This window comes from Protopterus annectens, chromosome 5.part1, assembly GCF_019279795.1.
Source record: "Protopterus annectens isolate FY-2018-M chromosome 5.part1, PAN1.0, whole genome shotgun sequence".
Taxonomy (NCBI): domain Eukaryota; kingdom Metazoa; phylum Chordata; order Ceratodontiformes; family Protopteridae; genus Protopterus; species Protopterus annectens.
The window spans coordinates 279,931,377-279,951,278 of record NC_056736.1 but is presented as its reverse complement, the minus strand read 5'-3'; the positions used below and the strand labels follow the sequence as shown (position 1 = coordinate 279,951,278).

General features: G+C 39.6%; 1 protein-coding gene across 3 annotated transcripts in view; it reads right to left on the bottom strand.

The window, feature by feature from the left end:
* Window positions 1–19,902, bottom strand: part of SON (SON DNA and RNA binding protein) — a 1,200,918-nt gene that overhangs the window by 624,507 nt on the left and 556,509 nt on the right. For all 3 annotated transcript variants that reach the window (XM_044072950.1, XM_044072951.1, XM_044072952.1), the window contains exon 5: window positions 9,098–9,238. In XM_044072950.1, coding sequence (XP_043928885.1) covers window positions 9,098–9,238 — 141 coding nt within the window. The remainder of the gene's footprint in view (window positions 1–9,097; window positions 9,239–19,902) is intronic.

The window sequence follows — 19,902 nt, the reverse complement described above, 5'->3', positions numbered from 1 at the left end:
GGTCTTGAGAATGCCAACACCAAAGGCTTTTTACTTACCATTGTAGTTTTCTCATATGCAGTCTGGCATATGGAATGAGTAGAATGCAAGAGGCCATGAACCCTAGAGCATTCAGGATTTTCCTTGCAGATAACTGGGTTCTGGTGGCTAGCTGAGAGAAGCAGCCTGTCAGGTAGGCTTGTTTTTCTGGAATAAGGAATGCCATCTGGGATGCTGTGTTCAGCCTTGCTCCCAGGAATACAATTTTTTGTGTGGGGACTAGCTTTGATTTCTGATCGCTGATAGTATACCCCTGGGAGGTCTGTAGGTCCTTTACAAAGGTCAGCTGCTGAAGCAGCTTTTCTTGACTATCTGCCTGAATCAGGCAGTCATCTAAGTATGGGTAAATTTGACTATTTCTTTGTCTGCAAAAAGCAATGGCAGGAGCCAGACATTTTGTGAAAACTCTGGGAGCAGTAGATACGCCAAAGGGAAGCGCAGAGAACTGAAAGTGCATAGATCCTGCCCTGAAATGTAGGGATTTCGTGTATGATTCCCTGACTGGAATGTGTAGGTAGGCTTCTTTTAGGTCTAGGGTGGCTAACCAAGCATCCTTGGAAAGCATAGGTAGAAGCTGCTGGAGGGTGAGCATTTTGGTATCACCAGAAAGGTGTTTAGAATGGATAGATCGAGGATGGGGTGCCATGTGCCCTCTTTTCTGGGTACCAGGAAGAGTCTGGAGTAGACACCTTGGCCTATCTGTTCTGCAGGAACATACTCTATGGCCCTCATGGAGAGCAGGGAAAGGACTTGCTTTTTGGCTTCTGCCCACTGGTTTGGAGGAAGATCTGGGAACTCTTTTGGGGTTGGCAGAGTGTGTAAATAAAATTTGTATCCCTGGGACACTATGTTGAGGACCCAGTGGTCGTTGGTAATGGTGGTCCAGTTGCCTGCATGGAAGGAGAGTTTTCCTCTTAGGGGCACGAGCAGGTGGGCAGAGGGAGGGGGTGAAAGTGTAATGTCACAGTGAGTTCTTACCATAAGGGGGTGGCTTTGCACTCCCTGTTTTTGAAGTGGAGGAACTCCATTGCTCAGATTTCTGCATTCTCTGGGGCTGTTGTCTGGGGGGTCTGCTTCCCCTGGGTCTGGGCTGAGCTGGCCTGGAGGGGGCAGGAAAGGACCAATGCTTGGAGAGGCAATGCCTACTGAACCTCGGAGGCTGGACCTGTAAGAAGTCTTTAACTGTCTGCATAGATTTAGCTTTTTCTTTCATCTTTTTAAAGACCTCTTCTGCCCTGGTGCCACATAAATTGTCTTTGTTCAAGGGTGCGTTCAACAATTTGGATTTGAGATGGTCTGGCAAGGTCTGTTCCTTAAGTCAAGCATGCCTTCTAATGACAGAACGGACTGCTGCCCTGCAAGATGCTTCTAGGGCATCAAAACCACACTGTAAGGTGTGCTTAGTTACCCGACTTGCAGAATGCATCAACTCTTGTAACTCTTTATTTTCTGTACAAGCAGGAAAAGAAGATATTTTTTGTTTGAGGAGTTCCATGGTATGTTGCTGATATTTCAGCATGTTGAACTGACAATTTAACGCTCTAATAGCAAGAGTAACAGAGGTGCATACTTTTTTACCCCATCTGTCTAATGCTCGGGAATCCCTATTTGAGGGGGTGGGATCCTTAGCGGAGGTTACTCTGATTCCTTGACAGATGACCTTGGGGTCAGCAGTAGGATTTTTGAAAAGAAATTTGTGAGAGTCAGGGACTCTATAACTCCTGTCAGGTTTCCTGGGAGCAGGAGGGAGGGTGTTAGGAGTCAGTCTGGATTCCATAAAAACATCATCCACAACATCCAGGACAGGAGGAATGGCCAGAGGTCTGTGCTGTGGTAGATCTAAGAATTCCCTGAGTCTCTTTTTAGACTGAGGATAGTCCTGACATTCCCACTGGAAATGTTCCCTTAAAGTATATAGGGTTTCCCCAAAAGAAAAGTCCTCGGGTAGAGAGGCTGAAGGGATGGATTCCTCTGCATCAAAATCTTAATAAGCAGAGAGGGGTTGCATATCTTCATATTCAGATGCATCAGAGTCATTGGAGTCCTGTTCAGATAAGACTACTGGGAACAAGTCTCTTTCTCTTTTGGAAGGGGTAGCCTGGCTTCCCCTAATAAGCATTATAAGGTCTTCTGCCATTTTAAGCATTTGAGACTGAGGTAAGGAAGTAGGTGACTGAGCTTGGGTCATCGTTTTTTTGGGTGTGGTTCATACCCTGGGCCTTAGAAACTCTGTTGTTTTCAAAAGAACTGAAGATGCGAAAGAAGTCGGTCTGTGTAGAGTATCAGTACTGTAAAGTACTCCCTTGGAAGCCAGTGCCTGTTCATCAGTTCTGGACCCATCCAAGATAGAGACATCCGCAGGATCTTTAGACGAAGAAGAGTCTTGCGGCATACCGGACTCCAAAAGGGTCTCGGTAGTGGCCTGCGAATCCACAGAAACAGGCATCAGGGGCTGCGAAAGTGTCTCACTGAGGACTGGAGAATTGATAACTAGCTTAACGGAAGCGTCATCAGCAGTTTTGGACCTGTGCGATCGGTCTCTTTCTTTATCCTTACGTTTTTTTTCAGAAGATCGGTAGTCGGATGGCGTACCGAAGCCATATCGGAATTCGAGGACTGACAGCGAAAATATCTAGCTACAATAAGGGCCCAACGACATATAGTTCTGGCATTGAACAAAGCACAAAAGCGACAGCAGGGGTCGTCGTGGTCTGGGCCTAAACAGGTGATGCAGTAAGAATGGAAGTCTCGGTGTGGTATTTGCTTTCCAGAGGTGAGACAATTGTTAACTTTTTCTGACATCGGTTAGAGCAAGAAAAAAGGATCCTCAACGGGGTACTTAGCCTTAGAAGACTTCAATTCAGAAACGAAAACTCAGGTAGCGGCCGACCGGCACTCGTGCGAACTGCTTCTGCTTCAGGTTCCTCAGCAAGAAAGACTGATGTAATGGTGTTGGCTGCCTGTTTTTATACCACTGACTACCTGACTTCTGTCTTGGAGTGACAGCAACCGACACAGAAATACTATGCCTCTGGTATTCTGGCCGACTGAGGGTTACCCTGGCAGGATAACCCAAACGTGATGACTGCAACAGTGAAACACAAAGAACATCAAAGGCAATAGTGGTAAAATATGTACCCACATACGGATTGGTTCAACAATATCCATACTTATGGGGACATTATAAAATGAACTATTTAGGAGTCTGGATTAAAAATGATTCCAGTGTGGCATCTAAGGATATATGGGAAGAGACTAAACAAAAGATAATACAAAAACTGAGAAAATGGATGCTCTGTTATGTGGATATTGATAGTAAGATACAAGCAGTTAAAATGTGTTTAGTCCCTTTAGTTGTATACACAGGTCAGGCATATTTTTATCAATCAGAGAAGTTGTGGAAAGCAATTAATAAAGAGCTGAAGGATTTTACCTGGGAAGGAAGACGGCAAAAGTCAAATGGGATAAGCTTATTCTTCCAAAAGAACAAGGTGGATTAGGGTTACACGATTTGAAGGGGTATTTCACAGCAACACAGTTAAGGCTTCTATACATAACACAGGCAGAAAATTATAATTCAAAGTGGAAAGAGTTGATGATGAGACAGGAGAGAAGCTCAAGAAACAAGGAGAGACTGGGATTTTGGATGCAGACCTTTAAGGAGTATAACAACAGTCACACAGAATATTATATTCATAAAGTAGCAGAAAGAATTCTAAGAACTAAGCCAAGATGGGACCAGAGAAAAGAGATTATGTGGATAGGGAAGACTGCAATTACGAAAACTGAGAACAGGCAAGAGGGGGCTGGAAATTATTGCAGAAAACTGGCAAAGGAACCAAGGTATTAGGAGCAAATACCTTGAGAGGGAAAGGTAATAGAATGGAAGACGCAAAGAACTTATTTGGACTGTATGTTATAGATTACCTTCTTATCAAGGATTGATATCAGAGTATAGGCAAACAGAAAGCAATGTGGGGAGGTCCTAAACGAAGACCAGCACTGGTAGAGTTTTTAGTAGAATCTATAGCAGAAGCTTTCATTAAGAAAGGATAATAAGTACAGCATACAAAATATTGCACGATAACTAAAATAATTGATCACAGAAGGTTAGAAAGGATTGGGAAGATATTGGATAAACAATTCACAAAGAAAAAATAGGGGGATATATGTATTTCTCCCAAACATGCAACAAAGTTTGGATGATTTAGGATCTCTGCTTGGAAGTGTTTACATAAGTTTTTTTTTATATCCCAAGAAGACTCCCAAGAATTTTTCCTCAGGTAGACAGACAATGTTGAAGGTGTGATAGCGAAGAAAGAGGTAACTGGGATCATATTTTCTGGAACTGTAATGTGTTGGCAGAATTTAAAGATTCCCTGCAGACTTCTCGGTTGGAAATACTGGGTAACCAAACTGGTGTAACCAAGGAAATTCCTTTTTTGAGCTATGACACAGACTCGGAATTGCCTAGACATAGTAAGGCATTGCTAAGTCTAACTATGATGGCTTGCTAAAAAGCAATTATTAGAAAACGGAATTCAAAGTCTAATCCAACTTTACTAGCAGTAGCGAAAGCAAAAGAGATAAAACAACTGGAAATGGGCTCTTTAGAAAAGGGAAGGAGCAAATTACATAAGAAAAAAATGGGAACTGGGGTATGAATATATGCCAAGGAGGAACAAGGTTTAAAAGAAGGCAGGATTTGAATGAGCTATGTAATGTTTGACTGACTGGATATATAAGTGATATATAATGTTTGCAACTACAGTTGTGTCAGCATCGTTAGTAATGTATAATGTTTGCAACTGAGATTGTGTCGGTATAGTTTATTTTCATTTATATAACTGTAAGATTGTCTATGTCATACATGATAATTTAATAAACATGTTTCTTGTTTAAAAAAAGAAAGTATTTACCTTCTTCTGTCTATTTCATTATCATATTTCTTCAATGTTAATATCCCTCTGTATAGCATCCATTTATTTCTTTCTATTTGAATGTTTCTACTATTTTATCCTACACCACTCTCTGTTCTCCTATTCTTAGCTGCTCCCAAAAGACAACTGCTCCTTACCTAAGATGCTTTAATATGTCTCTGTGGAATCTGTGTTTACCCAGGCCAGCTGATTTCAACCGAAAGTTCCACCAGACTCGCTCTTTCCCTCAGCTTGCATTCCAGTAGAGTCACCAACTGCTCGATCTGTTGGTCTCTAGAGGGCTTCTCACTTACACTGAGCTAAATACCTGCTTTTTGATAGATCAGGTCACTAATACCTGCTTTTTGATATGTCAGGTAATTCCTTTTGTCACTAACATCATTTCTTTTCACTTGCACTTTGCGCATTATCCTGCAGATTGTATATTAATCTCAGTTGTCGCTATCATCATTTCTTTCCACTTACACATTATGCATTGTCCTACAGATTGCATGTTAATCTCAGCTGAGTTACTATGTGGTAATCTTCTATGTTAAGCATCTTCACTCCTTCTTTCTGGGGGCCTACCATGACATCCCAGCTTACTCAAGGCTACTGTCCATCCCAAATATACTTGGATATTTCTCTTTTGAGATACTTCCAATTTCTTGTTTTGGATTATATACAAACAGTTGTCCTAGATATAAAATTAAAGGGACTATAAACATCTTTATTGCCTGTGCTCCTTGATCCAGCTCTACCTTTACTACCTCTCCCTTATCACACTTTTTTATTTTTACTTACATATCTTTCCAGGATTTAACTGAGGATTCATTCTATACTGTCCCCATAAATTAAGTGGCAGGACGAGGCATAATTCACATTGACAGACTTAGTTTTATCTTGATGTATGTTACACTCTGTCACATTTCTAAACGGTCTTACTATCTCAAATAAAAGTGGTAGGTCCCTGTCAGGTTCTGCTAAGAAGACTATCACATCATCAGCAAACATAGGTAATTTGTTTTGCTTATCTTTGATAGGCCATCTCTTTACTTCTGAATGCCTTATTTTATTTTCCACTGTAATGTGAAAAGTAATGGGAATAATGACATCCTTGATTTGTTGGCACATCAATTTGGAATTTAGAGGTCGCTTTATGATTTATTTTTATTCTTGCTTTGTCTTCATATATATGCTTTGAAGCAAAAATATTAGTTCAGTTGGAAATCCTATTTTTTTCGAATATTTCCCACAGGTAAGACCAGTACACCCCATCACTTTCCGCTGCAAAATATCCTTTTCCTAGCCATTTAGTAATCAGTCTTTCATTCTCCTCTCATTTTAAATGAGTTTCCTACAACATTATAAAATAAAATCTCCCTCCTTTAAGATGCCCTAGTACTTTGCATTTTTTAGTTTCTTCAGTGAGCCGATTTACATTCCGCATAACTATTTTAATAGCCATACTTCCATTTTGTCCAGTCCCTTTTCTATCTTCTTTCCTTTATGGGTATTTCCACTATCTCACATACCAGTCTTACTTCCTTTCATTTTATGTACTGTTGGAATGTTCTGAGCTACTAATTAAACCCACATTTCATGCAAGTGATTTAACCTGACAAAACCTTTGCTTATAAACCAACACTTCAAAACTATATACAAATCCCCCTGCCCCTTTTTCATACTTCCCAATGGCTATAAATTAATTTGCACTTAAGTGGTGAGTGTCATATAATCTTGTGTGGTCCTTCCTACTGTTCACCTTCATCCATTCTTAACATTTCTGTTCCTCCTTTCCTTAGAAAAATTAGCCTGAACCTTATTCAAATCCCTCTGGCCACGACTCATTATCTGTACTATCAAAACAGTTATTGTGCACTTTCTTGGACAGTATTCAATGACTGATTTTTTCTTCCTCTTTTACTTAGACTTTTTTTTAAAAAGGAGTCCTAATCTATTCTTTTCAATCAGTGTACCTTTTGTGTGTAGTCCTACTTTGGAGGTGGCATGGCAAAAACACACATTCCATTTAACAAGCAACTCATTCCACCTCTACATATTTGACAAAGTGATAACTGTTTTACTTAAATTACAGCCTGCTGTCAGCACTGGTTTTCCAATCACTAAACTCATTAGGTGAGGCAAGGTTATTTTCAACCCCTCAATGCCAATAATCTATACACTGAGTGACTCAGCCTGCCACTCCAACTGTGTGCTCATTTTAAACTTTTTATAAATACAATTATTATTCTAAGACAGCACAAACTTTCAAGGGGAAAGTGCTTATTCAATTTCCATACCCTTTGATAACAGGTCTGTAATGCTAATTAAACTTTCCTATATTGTGCATCTCAGCTCTATAGCCAGGTATGTAATTATTTACAGACACTTAATGTCCGTTGTTTGCCTACAAAGTATATCTGCTATCACCACTGTGCAAATGTTCTAATTTTATATATAAAATAGAAAATAAATCCCCAGCCCCTTTTGAGCACCATGCTTGACAAGTCAATGCTTACCATTTCACCCACTGAATCATCTGATTTTGAAGTCCTTGCACAGTACTGTATATTCTACCATGACAGTCACCACTTAAAATTAGGTCAGTTGATTTAATTATCAAGGAGTTATATCCCTGTACAGCAGTACTAGTACTTTATTTTTTACCTCTTAATTTATACCTCTGGTTACTGGGAATTTGATGCTTATGCTGATCACCATTCATATTTAACTGTCAGTTATCGAATCTTAGAAGCTAATACAGCTTTCATCTATCCCCTTATTTAAACCATTCTTTCATTTTATTTTATCCTGACCAGACAAAGGTCTCTGTGGATTTACTCTCTTCCACAATCACGTTTGGGTTTGACTTTTTTCTTCTTCATCCACCATGCTCATCAGTCACTTTTCTCAATATTTTTACAAAGTCATTCTCGCTTATTAAGCATGTTGCTCAGTCTCCCTCCATCTCTCACCGTTTTGTCTAACTAGGTACTGAATTATATAAAACAAAACAAGCAGACATACAATGCATGTAGGACAAGAAGGAAGGAGAGTGGTGGCTAATCATAGATACAAACATCTACCATTATGGTTACCATCCTCACACATCATTTCTATGTTCACATAGCCATAGCTGCTCATCTAGCACCCAGTCCTACTCCCCAACCTGAAACCACTCAATTCTTAGTTAAAGAACCAAAAAAAAGGTCTGCTCTCTGATCAGGCGCTCCTCACTTTTCCGAAGTGTCAGGTCCTATATGCACCAATCCTTCATCTTGAAGTGAGCAGTCAAAAAAAAGATAAAAAAAAAAAAAACTTTAGCAAACAGCTTTGTATGCTACAGCATACACTCACACAGGAAGTGCTGAAGCAAGTAATGGAATTTACTTCCATTTTCATATAGACAACTAGATTCAACACTGCCAATCAAAAAAAAAACTGTAAGCATGTCTTTGGAGTACAAAAGGCAACAACGGTCCCTTGTAGGAACTTGCAAAACTACAAAAGCATACAAACTACAGTAAGAATGTGTCCCACCTAAGAACCAAACTGTAGAGTCAAGTAGTATGTGTGCCTGCAGCAATGTTCAGAAATATCACATTATAAGGGGGAAAAATCTTTCTTTTCAGTCAAAACAGCAAAGCAACTCTTTACTTAAAGCCCAATAAAAATCACTCTTGGTTCAACTAAAGACACAGACTGCTGTATCAGTAGATTATATATCAAAGTGGAACTTATTATTATAATGAACCAATGTTAGAAATCTAACAGATCCATTTCTTACTTCTTTCAGTGGGAAAAATTATGAGAACAAAAACCAGAAAATCTTATAACCTACAAATAAAACATATAAGACTGATAAACTAATAATACATACACAAACCTATCTGAAGGAATTGCAGAACAGTGCTTTTACAAATAAAACTATGCTCTGAATGGAGCCATACTCCCTTAAGTATGTCATTCAAGAAGATGATCTCGATGGAGTTTAACAATTAGGCTTGAGAGAAGTGCATGAGGCAAACATTACAGACATCTGCATGTATTCTAAAGCCAGTGCACACAGTGTCCGAAATGCATGATGAATGAAGTAAAACTACTCTGAAGTATGAAACATTATTTAAAATACTTACATTTAAACTGAAGGAAATTAGCTTTGGTTCATTCAGTTTTAGAGACTGACTTGGAAACGGCTGATCATCTTCCTCATCAGAAACATAAGGTTTGTTCACAGGTTCTTCTTCCTCCTTACTTTGAGCAATCTGCTTGCATTTCTAAACAAGAAGGCAATTAGTTTCAATGGATAAACTCATTAGAAGAAAATTCAAGCAAAAAGACAGCTGTTTGGTCTTGTAACTTGCAGGACTTTGAAGAAAAAATGCATTATTCCATTTTAAATAAACAATTGTGTAGATTACTCACTAGAACACTGGATATTGAACAGCAGCTCTTGTTGAAGATGCAAATGGTGGGACTAGGATTTCACAGCTGCCTAAATTTAGAACTGCTTTAGGATATTTAGCTAACTTAATTTGTTTCAATGACCAACTAAATTATCTTTATTTGTAACAACTGCTATGAACCACAGAAATTTCTATCTTTCTAAATAATTCCTGAATAGTTTCCACTTCTCATTCCTTAAATTCTTCTCTTGTTAACAGATAGGTGGAAAAGCGACAGTGTCTTATTTTTACTTCACTGGACTGCATTTTTATTTTAATTATTATTGATGCATGATCCAAATCCGCGGTGGTGGTGCTGCGGTAGCATTGTCACCTCACAGCAAGACGTCCCATTTGATTCTCACCTAGAGTGTCTACTGTGGAGACGTGTGAATGGGCGTACCTTTGTTGAAGGTTGTGCGTTAGGGCCGGCAACTCAGCACGTAAAAATCAACTGCCAATCATTAGCGGACCGGACTTCCGCTGTGGCGACCCCTAACTGGGAAAAGCCAAAAGACACAACATTGATGCGCGATCCGAAATAGTTATTGGATGCTTAACAAAGATTTCAATTAAATGCACACAGCCCTGTGAAATACAATTTCTGTCTAGCCTAACCCAGTTTTTGTACCTTGGGGTATAACATATAAATTATCTCTGAACTCTTACTACTGAATTCATATCTTCCATACCAAAAAGCTTTATAACTTTCTTCAAAAATTTATTCTCTTTTGTTATATTTAACCCTTCTAGGCCCCCCAGATACATCCTCACTCTTGCAAATCCAATTCCAGTCTCTATCTAAAAGCAATATTCCCTGCTGAAAGGTGATTATTTCTCCCAGAATTTTCTTAAGCTCCATTGTAGCAGTTTTAGGTGGAGTATAAATGCATGCCAGCATAATCCTCTTCCCTTGCCAGCAGCCCCTTAGTACTACAAATCTACCATTATCTTTTTTCTCCTTTTTGTCACTATTGGAGCTCCTCTTACAACTGATGTAACTACTCCCCTTTTCCTTTGTCCCAGATATTTTGCTGAATAACCATGCTGAAAACCCTTTCTTTATCAAATTCACATACTCAGTTCTTTCCAAATGTGTCGCCTGTAGCACAGCCATTTGTACTCTGCATTTAATATAGTTCACTACTCTTTCTTTTTTGTATATATCTGCATGACCATTCACATTTAAAGATAATATGAAAATTGATGTCATTATGATAAAACGTTATTATTCCTACCTCTTATTTATAACAGATTTTTTAAAGTATTTAGTTTCAGCTTTTGCATTATGTATAAACACTAATGTTTGGTAGGTTGACCTTTTATACAGTTGTTTCTTCTCATATCCACTTAAACCTACGTCACATCTTACAAGACATTTTGTTTTAATGAAAACCCTCAAAAGAAAAAAAGAAAAAAAAAACAGAAACTATTAACTTAATACTAACACACAAAACTATGTGCATTTTCAAATAATGAATTAACCCTCTAAAAAGGAACAATTTTCCAGACTGACAGCCAGATTCACAGGCTTGAATTAACCTATAGTGAAGGTTATCCATGCTATGATGCATGGTACAGCCCATGCTTCTACTTCCAATAAGTGCTGTCTGTTTTTGTCTTATCTTTATTCCTCTCCCAGATGTAGAAAGCAAATTGAATGCTTTCAGAAAATATTATCTCCTAGTCACTGAAAGAAAGAAGTATTCTGTTTTTATTGCCCCCTTATCAGATTGTCTCCACAGAATCATGAGAACCAGATACACCGTTGCCTTTCACACAAGCCTGAACATTTGCTAGAGGAAATATTCATTATATTCAATGTTCTTTTTTTTTGTTTCCCCATAAAACTTCTGATTAGATTCATGATCAAGACAAGAGCATCTAGAATCACCTCTTCATAGAATATATGGTTGAAATTCAAAGAACTGCTGGATAAACAGACAATAATTAACTAAAAACTACTTATCATATGTCTTTTTCTGTTTAAAAAAGTTTTTTTATAGTAGACACCATTGTAAATAGTTATTTTAGTTGTTTATTATTGTTTTAGATATGTGCATTTGTTCTATAATATTTCAATCATATATTAATGTTCTGTTGTTAAAATGTTCAATAAAAACAATTGAGAAAAAACTTCTGATTAGATCAAGCTAAATTACTTAATAATAAAGTAACTCCCCTATGCAAAAGTACTAAAAACAGAATTAAACTCCTCCTAATAAAAAAAATAAAAAAATAAATAAACAAGTATCCTGCAACTTGTTCTAGCAGGTGAATAATAAAATGAGATTTCAGCTAGGTGTGTTGTTGAAAACAACTTAATCTGCTGGTCCTCTTTGCAATCCTAATGGAAGTAAGTATGCTAGTAAAGCTAGAAGACAAATCTCAGGAGCCATATGTTTTTCTTATTGGTCATCAAAGCAAATAAATGCTGTCTGAGTTACTTCTGGCTAAGAACCACTTTTTTACATGTTTATAGATAGGGCAGATTCCCTTGGCTGTGTCATTCACTGGGAGAGTGTCCAGAGGAAGTGAAGGAGTGAAACCAAAGCCGCATTTCCTGGCTATCTTTAACAAATCCAATTTCTGGTTCCACAAATGACTGGAGTTAATAAATGTTTTTCGTACCAGTAGTTATTAAGTCATTCTTCTTTTTCTTTCAGCTTTTCCCGGTTAGGGGTCACCACAACGGATCACCTGTCCGCTTATGACTGGCAGTGGAGTTTTACAGCATCGAGCTGCCAGCCCGGCACCCAACCTTCCACAGAAGGCACACACATGCATACACTCACACCTAGGGCCAATTTAGAGTGTCTAATCCACCTACAGCATGTCTTTGGGATACAAGCAAATATAATATCTATTAAGTAATTTAGTCAAAAGATTCATGAGGTTGTCAGTTTTCTTCTAATGCACTTTCGCCTATGCTTCATCAGATCTGGCTTGGGTAGTGCCCTCTCATTAGAATGTTTAGGTTAAAGTCCCTTAACTTAAGGATTGTCAAGGAGTCTGGGTTTTGCAAAAGCCATAGGGGTGATGCACTGTTAGGACGTTTAATGCTCTACACAGCAGTAGATGTGGAAAACTACGTGAGAATCTCAGTGTAACTAAGTGTTCATTAGAAACCCAGGTGTATAACTTCCATTGTCACCCCAGTAGTGTAACTTTTGTAGCATGGTTGCAGTGTGCCATACATTGTAGACTGCACACTCTAAGAGATACCAAGTTGAGTAAGAAAAAAGTGCATTTAAACTATGTTTGTCAAATAAGTCGAATGACTTAACTCAACCTACATCTCAGGTTACTGTGTGGGTCTGGAGGTTGTGACACATATAGTGCTGGCCACCATTTAAAAGCTTACTTTATTTTATTTCCTTATGTTATGTTAAATTAACTTGAAAAAAAATTATGCCATCCCTCTGTGGGTAGAGAAATTGGTATGCTGGGGGGGGGGGGCTGAGGAGGTTTGATTCGGCTGTAAGTCCAGTAAGTATGGGACCTGTGGCCATAGGGAAGGTTAGGGCAATGGGGATTCAACCAAGGTGGTGTATTTTCCTTACTTTTTCCTAGTCTTATTTTAGTATGGATAATTTTGCTAGTCGGAAGGTTGCAACATTTGTTGCATGTGCCCTCTTTTGATTCTCTTATGTCTAGGTTCGCCATGGTGTTAAATTCCCATGTTGTCCCAAAGTTCCAGGTACGAGGGCTGGGGGCTACCTGGGAGGAAGGAATTTGATGATGGTGGCTATTTGGAGGGGTGAGGCATGCGATTGTTCCAGTTAGTGAATTCAAACCTTAGGAATGAAGAAAATGACCACCAGGGAGGGAAATCATTCTAACTGGTGCTTTCGTAACATAGGACTGAGCAAGGCAACCACCAGATTTAAGAGATACCATACTGAGATCTCCTTAGTGAATGCGGATATAGCTTGAGTTTAGTCAGAATATGTGCTCTAAATAAGGGTGGCATGTCGAGAAGCAGGGAAGAGTGATCTATATTGTACTTATATCTTACTTATATGGGCTGGCCTGAAAGTTTCAGTGCCATTTGAGCCTATCTTCTTTAAGTTTTGCAATTTGAGCCCATTGACTTAACATGGAATTTAATTGATCCACTCTCCATTAAACAGACTTCTGGGTAAGGCAGAGTGTCTGTAGTAGCCATAAAACTGCTGAAAGTGTTTCCAATTGGCATTATCCTATCCATAATTACTTTCAAGTTCAGATTAAACAAATAGAAATGGAGATTCCTGGGGACTTTAATTGTGTGAGTAGCTCTACGTAGGGGATGTAAAAATATTTAGCATAACTTTATGCCCAAGATGATTAATCTGAACTCTGAAGGAAAAGAAAGCCATCCACTCCAGTTAGTGTAGCCTAACTTGAATTCAAATTAAAACTGACATTAAAAATTAAAATTAAAATACATCAGCATAACCATATTCATACCATGTGGTTTGATCAGAACATTAAAATTAGTCAGTAGCAGCTAAAATAGTTCCAAAGAAGTTGAAACATATACCTACAGCAAAGGTTTTATTAAAAAATGTCCCAATAGCACATGTGCCTACATTAGGTGGCCACATATAAGCTCAGCACCAAAATCATGAGAAAGGAACACAGAAAATAAATAATGTTCCAAACAGTTGCAGCCGACCTAGAATTAAGGCAAATGCCCCACTGATATGTGTCTATAAAAGTTGTTGCACACCTACAGTAAACGCTTTGGTGAAAAGATGTCCCATTAAGGTGAGTGCCCATTTTAAAATATGAGCAGAATATAGTTTTACAAAATGTGTTTGCAAATAAAACCGAAATCAATAAAAATATGTTGATCCAACTTTGAGGTTCAAAATATAGTTTAATGGAGGTTGCTGTGTTCAGTCATGGGTGTTTTCTCGTTTGGAGGTGAATCTGCCATTCCAGTTCTCTTTTATCCAGTTTGTCATTTCTATTTCCTTTGAGTGGATCTGAGTTCTCTGGGTCGATAATGTGGAAGAGATGTTGTGGTCCAGGTATTTCTTAGTATTTTTCACCTTTGGGTTGGTGAGGACTCCTTGTCTGATGTCCGTATCATGTCAAGCTATTTGTGTTTTAAGCTTGATGATTGTCTTGCTGGACATCTGTGACACTGGGCTTTGTAAACCACATGGTTGCTGTTGCAATTGCTGTTGTACCAACTTGTGTACTATTTTTTCTGGTATTAGGGCAGGGAAATTTGTTTTTCTATTTATATACTAACAGTAGTTGCAAAAACGTGGGCTGCAAGGTTATGTGGCCGGGGTAAGGATGGAGATACCAGAGTTGCAGGAATTTTCCATGAAGTCATGAATTATGCAGTTCCTTCTAATTGTTATTTCAGGTTTGGGTAGAAGGATTTTGTTTAGTGTGTTGTATTCTCTGATGATGCACCAATTTTTGTTAATTATCTTATCTTTTTCAGTTCTTGAAAGTCGATGGAATAAGTTAGTGTAATGCTGGTATTCCAGTTGTCTTTATTTCTCTGCTTAAGGACCCTTAGGAAGTCTCAGAGATTTTTGCCTGGGTTGTTGTGAGCTTCACTGTTGTCTATTCTTTGTTGAAAAATTGGGTCAATGATTTGTTGGATAACGCGAATACTGTAGCCTCTTGCCAAAGTGTCTTTCTTCAGGTTGATGATATTTTTAGTGAAGGTAGTAAGCTCTTTAGATACTCTGGAGACCCTTAGTCCTTTGAATTTTATTACGTTCTTTTTAGTTTTGAATGTATGCATACTGTTCCTATGCAGCAGGAGGTGGACTCTGGTAAGTTTCTTGTATAAACTACTGGTGAGATAGGTTTCTCCTGGAGGTTTACTGTTGTGGAGATCAAGTCTTGGCTATAGGAGGCAGTGAACTTTAAAAAGTTGGTGGATTGGCTGATATGTTCATAGAATTTTTCCCATTGTTCCAGATCATTACTCCACACAATAAAAATGTCATCTATGAACTGAAGGTAGTAGGCCTTTGAGATGTAGTGGTGGTGGTGGTGGTGGGGGGGGGGGTTGCAGATAGCTTCTTCTCATTTTCTCAGGGCCATGTTTGCCAACCTCCTAGGGGCCATAGCTGCTACTATATTATGCCTGTTATTTGTCTGAAAAAATGTTTTTCAAGGCTATAGTAGTTGTTCTTTATGAAAAGCTTTAGGAGTCTATACAGGGTCTCAGTTTCTACAGGAAGGGTTTCCCATTCTCTTTGGTAGGCCTCAAGTGATTGCTATTATGCAATAATGATGTAGTAGGGCTGTGTAGAGGGCCTCTATATTGATAGTGACCAATCAGGCATCTATAGGTACTGTTATGTTTTTGATTTTTCTGAGGAAGTCCATAGTGTCAAGGACAAATGATTTGTTGTTTTCAGCCAGAGGCTTTATCCAGGCTTATAAATTAATGGAAATCAGTCCTGTGATGGACACTCTGCTTGCGATGACTGGTCTGCAGGGTGTGTCTAGGATGTTTTTATGGGCTTGGGTATCCTGAAAAAACAGGGTGTCTGGTGTAAGTAACTACTAGGGATTTCAGAAGAGTGTAGCTATTTGGCCTTCTTCATTGAGGTTGATGATATCTGTAAGGAGATTTTTGTATGCAGTTCGAATTTTACCAACACTGCTAGGTTAGCATCACAGTGGGTTTTTTACAAGTTCCAAGATTTTCCTGTTGTACCTGTTTGTGTCACTGATTAAAATATCACCGGTTCCTTGTCTGCCTTCGTGATTCTTTTTGTTTTATCCCTGCTTTGTTGTTTTGAGTGCAGAAAGTTCCTGGGGTCTTAGACTGTAAATTTTTTTTGCAAGGTCATTTTTGCAGTAGTTTTCTTTTTTTATTATTTCTTTATTTGTTTTTAAAACAACAGACAAAAAATCAATTATAAAGCAAACAAATAACTATTTACATAGGTCCACAGTTGATCAATGCATCAAAATTATACATATGAAAAAGTACAGTTGTGTACATTTACCATAAATGTAGATTTTCGAGTGTATTCACTGTTGCAGTCACTACATTTGGGTTATCTGCCTGCAGGCAGCCCTCAGCCGGCCTGAATATCAAAGTCTTGGGTCCTGCATCGGATGCAGTCTCTTCTTCCATGATGTCAGGTAGTCAGGGGTATAAAGGATGCAGCTGATGCCATTACATCAGTTTGTCTTGCCCCAGATGTCAGGTGCCCCCATAACAGGAAGCCATGATATATATATAAGGTTACACCTCCAACAAAAAGCAAATACACCAGAAAGCTGAAATACACTAAACAAGAAGAGAGGTATAGCCAAGAGAAGTCAGGGGGATGGAGGGAGGGTAACCAGGACTGCAACAGTGAATACACTCGAACATCTACATTTATGGTAACTGTACAGAACTGTACTATGTTTTAAGTGTTTCACTGTTGCAGTCATTACATTTGGGTAGATTCCCAAAGTTAAGGCAGGGAGGAAGAAGTTGGAGAGCATTAGGACCAGCTATTAAGCCCTGCAAGACTGCAGTGGCAAAGCCAGCTCTTGATTTAGAAAACATAGGCAAGTGGTAATGCTTGGTGAAGGTATGTACAGAGCTCCAGGTAGCAGCTTCTAGGATGTCCCTGCTAGGGACACCTCTGAGAAAGGCTGTAGAGGTAGATGTAGCCCTGGTGGAATTTGATCTTATCCCCTGAGGGGTAGGTTTTCCATGCTGCTTATAGCAGAAAAGAATACAGTGGCCTATCCACTTAGAAATCGTTTGCTTTGAAATGGCCTTCCCTTCTGCCCCTGCAGCAAAGGCAACTACGAGCTGTTCAGTTTTTCTGAGAGGCTTAGTCCTGCCCAAATAAAATCTTAGTTGTCTGTGCACGCCCAAAGAGTGCAGTATTCATTCTCCTTTGTTCTGTGGATTAGGAAAAAAAGGTAAGCAAATGAATGGACTGATTAAGGGCCACACTGGATACCACCTTGGGCATAAAGGAAGGGTTGGTCCTGAGGGACACCCTGTCCAGATGGAAGATGATGAAAGGCTCCACTGCCATGAGGGCCTGAAGTTAAGACACTCTTCTTGCTGAAGTGATGGCTAGAAGGAAAGCAGTTTACCAAGAAAGGAATTTTAACTCGGCAGTTGCAGCTGGCTCAAAAGGAGGTAAAGTAACCTTTTCCAATACAAAGTTAAGGTCCCAGGCTGGAGTAGGGGCTCTCCTGGGTGGTCTTAAATTTTTGGCCCCTCTGAGGATGAGAGAAGAGGGGTGGCTCAGTATTATAATGTGCTGAAATGGCTGAGGCATGAATTTTAATTGATGAGAAGGAAAGGCCCTTGTGCAGCATCTCTGTTAAGTATTGAAGAATATGTGGTATTATGCTGGGCACTGTTGAGAGCATCCCTTGAGTTTGGCTCCAGGAATAGTACCTTTTCCACTTTTCAGCATAGGATTTTCTAGTACTAGGCCTCCTGGCCTCCAGAATTAAATCTAGCACCTGCTGACTGAGTGATGCTATTGGGGTGCTCAGGGAATTAGCCAGGCTGCAAGGTTCTGGGTTTGAAGCTGGGGGTGCAGAATCTGGCCCTCCTGCTGGGACAGCAGGGAAGGGGTCTGAGGCAGGTGCCATGGATCCAACAGTGACGTACTGTGCAAGAGGGGGTACCAGTGTTGGCGTGGCCAGTCTGGTGCAATCAGTGTTGTCCTTGGTTTGCCTTGTTTTATCTTTAGCAGAACTTTTGTGAGGAGAGGCAGAGGGGGAAAGGCATAAATGGAGAGGCTTTCCCAGGTGAAGGACAGGGCATCCACTTTTCAAATGTGTCCAATTGGTAGTTCTGAGGGGGGGCAAACAGGTCTATCTCTAGGTTCCCCCATTTGTTTTTCAAAATGTTGAAAATCTTTGGTTCTAGTTTCCACTCATGTGGGCCCATGAGATTTCTGCTTAGGTCGTCTGCCAGTGAATTTAGCTTGCTTGGCAGGAATTAAGCTTGTAGGTGCACTTGGTAGCTCAAGGCTGTGTTCCACAGAACCATGGCTAGTCTGCAGAGAGAATATGAGTGGGTTCCCCCCTGCTTGTTTTTGTACCATATAACAGTGGTGTTGTCTGTCTTTACCAATAATTGTCCTGGAAGAATGTGGTCCTTGAAGGCTGTCAGTGAATTCTGTACAGCTAACATTTCTTTTTGACTGATGTGCAGGTGCATCTGACACAGGTTCCATTTGCCCTGAATGCACTGCCCTGCCAAGTGAGCCCTTCTATGCATAGTCTGATGCGTCTGTTGTAAGGGTTTGGGCGGCAGGGGGTAGAATGAATGGCAGTCCCTTGTTGTGATAGCAGGCCTCTGCCCACCAAAGGAACTCTGTCTTTATACAAGGAATGATAGTAATCATTGATTCCAGGTCCTGTGAATGTTGACACTATAGGCTCTTTAGATACCGTTGTAGTTTCCTCATATGCAGTCTTGCATATGGAATTAGTAAAATGCAAAAGGCCATGAACCCCAGGGCTTGCAGGATTTTCCTTGCAGACAGCTGGGTCTTTGTGGCCAGTAGTCTGAAGTAGGCTGCCAAATAAATTTGTTTCTCTGGCGTGAAGTAAGCCATCTGGGAAGTTGTGTTCAAGCTTGCTCCCAGGAATACAATTTGTTGGCAGGGTACTAGATGAGATTTCCTTTCGTTTATGATATACCACAGTGAGGTTAGAAGTTTCTTTACAAATGCCAGTTGATTTAGTAGCATGCCCTGGCTTTCTGCCTGAATTAAACAATCATGCAGGTATGGATATATTTGAATATATCTTTGCCTGCAAATGCAATGACTGGGGCTAGGCACTTTGTGAATACCGTGGGCGCAGTAGATAAGCCAAAGGGAAGTGCAGAAAACTGATAGTGCATGCAGCCTGCTCTGAAGCGTAGGTATTTCCTGCAAGATTCCCTTATTGGAATGTGCAGGTAAGCCTCCTTTAAGTCTAAGGTTGCCAACCAGGCATCTTTGCCTAGCATAGGAAGCAGCTGATGAAGTGTCAGCATTTTGAATTTTGGGATTACCAAAAAAGTGTTTAGAATAGAGAGGTCCAGGATAGGATGCCAGGAGACTGTAGCCTAGGTAGTCTGCTGTTCCTGGGTTTGGACTGAGAAGGCCTGGAAGAGGCAGGAAAGGACCAGTTTTTAGAAGGTCAGTGCCTACTGAATCTGGGAGGCTGTACTTGCAGGAAATCTTTAACAGTTTGCATAGATTTAGCTTTTTCCTCCATCTTTTTAAGGACTTCTTCTGCTTTGTTGCCAAAGAGCCAATCTTGGTTTAAGGGAGCATCCAGTAATTTAGCTTTAACATGATCTGGCAAAGTTTGCTCCTTAAGCCAAGCATGCCTTCTAAGAATAGACCAAGTGACAGCAGCCCTGCAAGATGCTTCTAAAGAATCAAAACCACATTGCAAAGTATGATTATCAACTTGTTCATCAGAATGCATTAAATTCCTGTAATTCTTTATTTTCAGCACAGTCAGGAATCAACATAATTTTCTGTCTAAGTAGTCTCATA